The sequence below is a fragment of the Callospermophilus lateralis genome, chromosome 8, assembly GCF_048772815.1.
Source record: "Callospermophilus lateralis isolate mCalLat2 chromosome 8, mCalLat2.hap1, whole genome shotgun sequence".
Taxonomy (NCBI): domain Eukaryota; kingdom Metazoa; phylum Chordata; class Mammalia; order Rodentia; family Sciuridae; genus Callospermophilus; species Callospermophilus lateralis.
Genome location: NC_135312.1, coordinates 57,889,851 through 57,898,240, shown reverse-complemented (window position 1 = coordinate 57,898,240; position 8,390 = coordinate 57,889,851). Strand labels below are relative to the sequence as shown.

At 38.2% G+C, this 8,390-nt stretch overlaps 1 protein-coding gene across 2 annotated transcripts in view; it reads left to right on the top strand.

The window, feature by feature from the left end:
• Nucleotides 1-1,126: 1,126 nt before the first annotated feature.
• The window catches only part of Nup54 (nucleoporin 54), a 28,391-nt gene continuing 21,127 nt past the window's right edge, over nt 1,127-8,390 (top strand). The window contains exons 1-3 of one of the 2 annotated variants that reach the window (XM_076864986.2): nt 1,127-1,279; nt 5,369-5,452; nt 5,551-5,700. In XM_076864986.2, the coding sequence (XP_076721101.1) occupies nt 1,213-1,279; nt 5,369-5,452; nt 5,551-5,700 (301 nt within the window). In that variant the 5' untranslated portion in view covers nt 1,127-1,212. The remainder of the gene's footprint in view (nt 1,280-5,368; nt 5,453-5,550; nt 5,701-8,390) is intronic. The other variant, XM_076864987.2, reaches the window with a different exon arrangement.

Below are 8,390 nucleotides of genomic sequence, written 5' to 3'. Positions count from 1 at the left end.
CAGACTCCCATCTATGAAGGATGAAGACTGGCTCTTTCCTACCATTTTCCCTATACACTCATATTTTTTTCTCTATTTCCCCCATCTTTCCAGTAGGGAGTTGTGTTATAATTATGACTAGATCATAATTACTGGGATTATGTGGGAACTCTCCACAAGTAAGCCATGTCATAACCTTTTATTATTTTTCCTTTCTGAGACATTGTCTCTTTTCTCTACTTTCAAATTTGTGCTGTCTAAATATCTTTATAATTTTTTTAAAATGTGGGTTTTGGAGTCAAGAAACCTGAGTTCAAAACTAGGCTCCAAAACTTACCAGCAAGGTGATTTGGGGTAGCTTGGGTAATCTGCTTAGCAACTCAACCTCAGTCCAAAAGGGCTTAACAACAGATTCTTCTGTAGGGTTATTGCGAGGACTAATAGGGGCACAGATGTCAGCAGTTACAAGGCTCACTGGCTTCAGCAGGGGCCATTCTATTCTTCTCAATGCTCACCTTACTGTTTATAGGTCAAGGGTACAACCTCCCCGGTACCTGTTACTTCCACCATAAAATGGGAATAATCGTCAACTGTCTCCTTAGACAGTTAAGGATTAAAATAGTGTAAAATGATAAGTAGACTGCCTGGCACATGGTACACATAACGTGTTGCCACTACACAATTATCTTTCAGTTCTTCCGACATGCCTCCTCTTTCTGCCTCTGCTTCTCCAACTCAGCTTTCAGGACTGGGTTCAAACATCACTTCCTCAGGGAGCTTTCCCCAGATTCCAGGCCCTCTTTTTAGTGGGTCAGCATCGTGTACTCTCCAGCACGTGCTCATCCCAAGCGGCTGACCGCCCATCTCTTCAGTAACAACTTCGGCCCCTGCAAAACTTTTCCAAAGAACCCCGCTATGGTAATTTCTAAGGGCGCTCAGGCGGGCGGCACATCCTGGCGAGCTCTCCAGCATTTTCCTGAGTTGTGACGCTCCACGCCACGTGAAGCCACGAAACACCACCCCCCGCCGGAAGCGAGCGGGTCCTGGGCGTTCCCTTTCGACTCTCCACCCACTACGCCCAGGGTCTGTTCCCGCCTCTTCGGGTAGGCCCGAAAGGGGCGGAACGCGGTAGAAAGGCTGGTGGTTTCTCTTCCGGACTGAAAAGAGGAGCGTACTGAGCGTCGCGTCGCGGGAGCAGCTCTTTGCTCCGGTTTAGTTCCCCGCTCCCGCGACATGGCCTTCAATTTTGGGGCTCCCTCGGGCACCTCGGGCACCGCTGCAGCCACCGGGGCACCCGCGGGTAAGTTATCCCCCGGACCTTCTCGGAACTAGGGAAGCTTTTGGTCCATCCCCCGGGTCCGAGACGCGGGCTTGGAGATCCTGGGTCTCCCGACCGCGCAAAACACTTTAGGGGGGCAATGGAAGAGGGCGGGCGGCCGCAGGTCGGGTGGAGGCGGTTCCTGAGGAGGCCGCTGGGGTACTCGAGGCCCTATCTGCATCTCGCGCCCTGCGCTTGGGTCCCCGCGGGACTCCATCCTCCCGCAGATTGCTTCCCGCCCATGAGGAGTCCTACTCGTAGAGGTTGGAGACCGCTCCAATCTCCTCGTACCCGACACCCCCAGCTCCTCTCCGCATCAGTCTCTCGGCCAGGCGGGAATGCACAGTGGTTCGGGCGAGTATAAGGTTGGGGAGCCCCGAGCTGCCGGGAGACTCCTTCGTCCTAGCCCTGGGGCGGAGTGGGGGGCGGTGCCTAAGCCCTTAGTGGTCTTCGCCGAGGGAATTCACGCTCCAGCTCCTTCCCTCTGTGTCCCCATCTCCTCTGCTTTCTCAACCTATTTGAAGCGAAGTAGGTTTGTTCACTTCTGTGAAATTCCTTGCTGAATCTTGTAATCCTTATCTTACTTTTCTTTTCTTTTTCTTCTTCTTCCCCTTCCCCCTTTTAAATTTTTGTTTCTTTGCCTGCACGCCTATCAGGATTTGGTGGGCTTGAGACTGCCAACTCCACCGCCAGTGGGTTTAATTTTGGGGGTTTCGGATTAACTGCTAATCCTGCAGTGAACTTTAATATTGGGAATTTCGGTGTTTCTACTACCTCGGCGACTCCGTTCAATTTTGGTAACAGTCTGGCAAGTGCAGGTAGATAACTGCGGGTCATAAACGAGTGTTGGGAGCTGGAGTCCAAGAATAATATTTCGTGGTTTCCAGAGAAAGAACAGTGACTTGTCTAATAAGGGAAGGAAATTTATTTCTTAATGAAAATCGAAAATAAAACATTTTTATCAAGTTGTGACTATCTTAAATTATGTGGGTTTTGGAAGGCCTTGCAAGTTATAACGTTCCCTTGTTAAATCTGCATTTCATTGAACGAATAAAATAAGAATTTGGAATGAATTTTTATATCTTCCAAATTATTAGATGTGTCTTTCAAATTGTAAGCTCACCAGACAGGCTGATTTTCCTGGAATTCTTGGACTCCTGCAGTCATTTTTCATTTTTTTTTTTTTTACATTTTTTTCATTGGGATTTCATTTTATTGTTCTTGTGTTTCCAAGAGAAACAGTCTTATACGAACAGCAGTAAGTCTTGTTTTATAACCCTTTTAAAATAATGTACTTCTTTGGTCAACTCATCAGATTAGGATATATTTCTATAAGACATATAGGAAAAATTATCCACATCTTTACTGGATTTTTAGGAAATTCTCAGAGAAATTTAACTTATTAGATAACATTTTGAGTTTTAAAAGGTGGACCAGATGTCTTTGCATTCAAAAAGATAATTATGAAGATTGTTTATGGATTGTTTGAAGCTCATCAAAATTTTTTCAAGACACAAACAATAATAAATATATGTCTGAATTTAAAATAGATTTATGTATACTTTACATACAGTGATACCATAGAAAAATCTTGTTTTTCAGCTGCTCGTATATGAATTTTTCATCCATTATGCCTTTTATGCCCATGCCAATTATATGCATTTTGTAAACTTTCTTTACTTCTTAAAATATGCTTGGAAAGTTATGTATTTTTGTTCATTCACTTGTTACTGAAATAAGACTATTACCTTAGCATATGAAAACAGTTTGAGAAATAGTTTAAATTCCAAAGATAAAATAACCTGTTATCATTAAGGTATATTTGAAGTGGACACTAATTACTGTCCTTTGGTATGTTTACTTTCCTGATTGCTTAAAATTGGCACTGGGTAAAACAAACCTTAATTTGAAGTTTGTGTTTCCAAGTAAAGCCACCCAGCTCATAATTCAACAACAATAAATAAACCTGTTGGTATTCGCTTGATTTAATGTTGATTTGGAGTTATGGTTAATTTTGAGTTTTGATAATAAAATGATGTTTCAGTGCCTTTCATATGTTGACTAATTTAGTTTTCAGCAAAGGACTGGTAGAAACTCTTTTTACTATCTTATTTTGTGTCCATGCAGATCCACTAATTCAATAAAACATTGTGGAACATGATAAGTCAATAACTAGTGTTTTCAGTGTGTAGGCAATTCAGATTATATCATAAGTTATTCTGTGGAAGTGAGGAGTAATGAAAAGATTAAGAACAGTGTTTAATACTTTAAGGTTTTTTTTATCATTTAGTTTGCAGTACTGCAATAAACCTACAAGTTAATAGAATATTTAGTTGTGCCTATACATGCAAAACACAGTCTACTCTGAGTAACTTTCCAAATCCGAATTAAATGGTGATATCAAATTGCTTTTTCTTCTTATATCTTTTATTTTGCAATATTGATGAATCAGTTTTATTACAAGAACATGAGATCAAAGTTAGCTCAGAAAACCTATGTTATAACTCGGTATTAATATTTCAAATATACACTTTGAAAGTTTTTTTGCCATCAATTGATAATCAGCTAAAAACTGGCAATAAGTAAAAACGAAATGATTTTAGATTGGCTCCTATTCCATTCCATTCGTATGTTGTTAGATATGGTTAAGGTTAATTTTGTTATTAGACTACCTAAAGTAGAAATTTGTTGGAGTTTCCACATTGTAGTTCAGAGACTGGTGCTAGCTCTGCTCATCTTCCCTGCCACTGCTTCCATTTGTGTTATTTCCCCTTATTTCTTCCATTAAGAAACACATTCTTATATAGTAGTATGTTTCCTTTGAAAAGTTGCTTAGTCTTGACATGGACTTAAATAGAAATATAAGGTAATGTAGATATAAATTAATTCGCCAATTTCAGTCTCTCTCTCTCTCTCTCTCTCTCTCTCTCGCTCGCTCTCTTTTTTTTTCCTTGAGACTGGGTTTTGCTGTGTTATCCAAACTGGGCTCTAACTTGTAATCCTCCAGTCTCAGCCTCCCACAACACTATTTTTTAAAACATTTGAAATTGAATTAAGATTTAGAAATCTATAAATGAGGGCAGGGGTAGTTGTCTAGCATGATTAAGGCCCTGGGTTTGAGCCCCAGCAACACACACATACACAAAACTAAAAACTGTAAATTCTGTGTAGAAAATTCAGATTTTCTGTCTCTTGGGGGGAAATGGGAATAGTATTATGATCTACTAAACTACCATTCTTTTGCAACAATAATCTGCTGGAATTTAGGAACTGCTGTCATTTTTAAAAACTTCATTTTAAACAGTTCAGAAAACATCTGGTCTACTTTACTCATTAATTTTATTGGTCTAAATCTTACAGACATTTGAATTTGCAATCCTACTCTAAAAGTACATGTAAGAGCCCGGCGCGGTAGCATATACCTGTAATCCCAGCAGCTCAAGAGGCTGAGGCAGGAGGATCGTGAGTTCAAAGCCAACCTCAGCAGCAGCAAGGTGCTGAGCAACTCAGTGAGATCCTGTCCCCAAATAAAATACAAAATAGGGCTGGGGATGTGGCTCAGTGGTGGAGTGCCCTGAGTTCAATTCTTGCTACCAAAACAAAAAAGGTATATGTAAGAGCCAGGCATGATGGCTCATAACTGTAATCTCAGCTACTCAGAAGGCTGAGGCAGGAGGATATTGAGTTTGAGACTAGCCTGGTCAACATAGTGAGATCACATCTCAAAGTAATAATAACTATAATAATTAATAATGAAAATGCGTAATAATCATTTTAGAGTTATGGCAGTAGACTTATATGTTTTCTCAGCTGTGAAAGAATCACCTCTTTAGGTGGAAGATATTATATGTGATATTTCTATTTAAAATATTTAGCTGCTATTTCTTGTTATATATTGACTTCTTGATTAGTAGTATAGTTTTAAAAAATTAATGTTGAAAGTAGAGGAAGGAAAATTTAGATCAATATATTTTGACTTTATGTGTAGCAATTACTTATGATATAATTTGAAAAATTGCCTTTATATGTAGAAAAGAATCTTTCTTTCTATTTTTATCCTTTTTTAATTAGGTGGGTTTGGAGGATTTGGTACAACATCTACAACTGCAGGTTCTGCATTCAGCTTTTCTGCCCCAACTAACACAGGCACTACTGGTAAGAAGCCATCAGAAGTCATTGTTAAAATAAATGTGGTAGAGGACAACTTTTTTTTTTAACCTATGCAATTCTAATTTTTATTTCTTTATTCAAAGGACTCTTTGGTGGTACTCAGAACAAAGGTTTTGGATTTGGTACTGGTTTTGGCACAACAACAGGAACTAGTACTGGTTTAGGTACTGGTTTGGGAACTGGACTGGGATTTGGAGGATTTAACACACAGCAGCAGCAACAGCAGCAAAATAGTAAGTATAAGGTTTTCATCTTCAACTATAAAGCCATAACAATAATAGCCAACATTATTGAATGTATCATTTAAAATGCTTTAGTGAATTATCTTCTTTTTTTTTTTTTTTTGAAGAATTATAAACATTCCAAGGAGACCAAAAGCTACTTTTTATGTTTGAATATGATAGCAACTGTGGAGAAAACTGATGGACATGATTAGGATCACAAGGTCCCTTGTATAGGATCATTCCATTAAATTCTTTTTGTTAAAAATAACACAGAAAACTACTCAAGAGTTCAGCTTACTGAAGTATGCATAAGATGAACTCTGGAGAGATGACCCTGGCTACCCACTTCAGAAGTCCACCACCTTTTTTGTTCATAGTCAGAGGAACTATAGTCCTCTTTTATTATCATTTTCTTTTCTCATGTGTGTAATAGTATTGATTGCCTGTGTTAAATCTCTGTATGTTCTCCTTTTATTGCTCTTTCTTATTTTTCAGTTTGTTGAAGACATCAGATTATTTGTCTTAGTTTCTTGTTTAGAAATTTATTGGTTGCATTTTTTATTGGTGCATTATAATTATACATAATAGTGGGATTCATTATGCCATATTCATACTTGCTTATAACATAATTTGATCAATCTCATTCCCCTGATTGCATTCTTGTAGTGTGGTTTAAGACATTCTTTTGTCCTCTATATTTCTTAGTAGTTGAGTTGGATCCAGGGGCTTTTTTATATTGATAGTTTAGGTTTTTGTTTATAAGATTATTTCCTAGGTAGTGTATGCATCATCAGAAGGGCATATAATATCTGATTGTTTGTGTGTGATGTTAGCAGCCATTGGTGATCATTACCTAGATCCATTAATTCAGTAGGGATTAAGAAACAGTGCTATTTCACCTTGATTTCTCTTCCATTTGCTTGTTGGAGTTATCTATAAAGAAAAACTTTATCTCATCTATTTGGTTGATTCTTTCCCTTTATTACTCTTTTCAGAATTGATTCCCTAACATTCTTCAAAGTTGACTATTTTTTGGTCAGGAACTCAAGCATTTTTTAATCCAATGCAGTAATTCTTATTGATGTTTAAATATTTCCATCTTTGACCTTTGCGCACCTCTTAGGTTAGCTCCCAAGTCTGTTTGATATAATCTCTTTAACTGGCTTAGACTGCATTGTCTTACATATCAGTGACTCTTGTCAGTATGTTAAATTCCCTTAGCAATGTATCCCATTCGCCTAGCGAGGGGGAAAAAGTCCAAGCCTGTGTATTTGTCCAACCAAATAGTGCTTGAGAAAAAAAAAAATCATACAGAAGATTGTATAACCCCTGTAAATTCTGTATCACCAATCTCAGTTGGGACCTCAGCATTGCTTGGTAATCAGACAAATTTTCTATTTTTAACTTATTCTCCCACTTTCTATGGTAGTTATTTTGGACCTTTATTTTCCTAAAATCTCAAATTTCTCTGTTCTCACTTTAGCAGATGGCCTTGACCCCCCAATTCAAAGAATAGATGGAATCCTTTATTGCAGTTCCTTCAACTTTCCCCACTTTTAAATCTCTTTCTCCATCTGTAAGCAGTTTTTCCTTCTTACACCGGTGCTGTGCATTTTTTAATGCCTATCTTCGAGAGGGGCCCTTGTGCTGTTGATTCTTCTAGCTACCTTAGCTACGTTCCCCAACCCCTAAAAAGTCTTCAACTTTTCTCTACCTGTGTCCTTTTTATCGAAAACAACCTGAAGTAGTTTTTTTCCTCTTCAAAACAATAATAAAAATTGTAAACCAACAAAAAAACACACTTTCACATTTCACTTCAACTATCACTCTTCTCCCTTTCACAAACTACTTGAAATGATTGTTAGAGTACACCTTCTAGTGCTCTTTCCTTTTAGCCCACACTAATCTGGTTTCTGTTCTTTACTCTGTCAAATAGTTAAGGTCAGTTATTATCTCAGTGAATCCAGTGAACATTTACTGTTTTTTATATATCTGCAACCTGGAGTTATCAAGTCAGAATGTGCTACATTTGTTTTTATCTAGCTCCTTTTCCCCTTTTTTAAAAATTGGAATACTTTAAAGCAAATTCTAAACACATCATTTCACCCTTTATTTAATGTTTCTCTCTTTAAGAACGAGAACATCCAGGGCGCAGTGGCACACACTTGTAATCCCAGCAGTTTGAGAAGCTGAGGCAGGAGGACTGTGAGTTTAAAGCTAGTTTCAGCAACATTAAGGTGCTAAGCAACTCAATGAGACCCTGTCCCTAAATAAAATATAAAATAGGGCTGGGGATGTGGCTCAGTGGTCAAGTGCCCCTGATGAGTTCAATCCCTTATACAAAAAAAAAATGAAAAACAACCATGGATATCATTCCAACCCACAGGAATTCCTTGTTATTATCTAATACCTGGTCCATAATCAAATTTCCTCATATGTCCCAAAATGTTTTATTCATTTGGTGTTTTTTTGTTTTGTTTTTTGTAGTTATAGGTGGATTCAATACTTTTATTTTATTTTTATGTGCTGCTGAGGATCAAACCAAGTGCCTCATGTGTGCTAGGTGAGCACTCTACCATTGAACCACAACTCCAGCCTCTCATTTGGTTTTTCTAATCCTAATAAGCTCCACACATTAATTTTCTTGTTATGTCTCTTTAAGGTTTTTAGTATACAGAATTTCCTACTTTCTTGTTCTC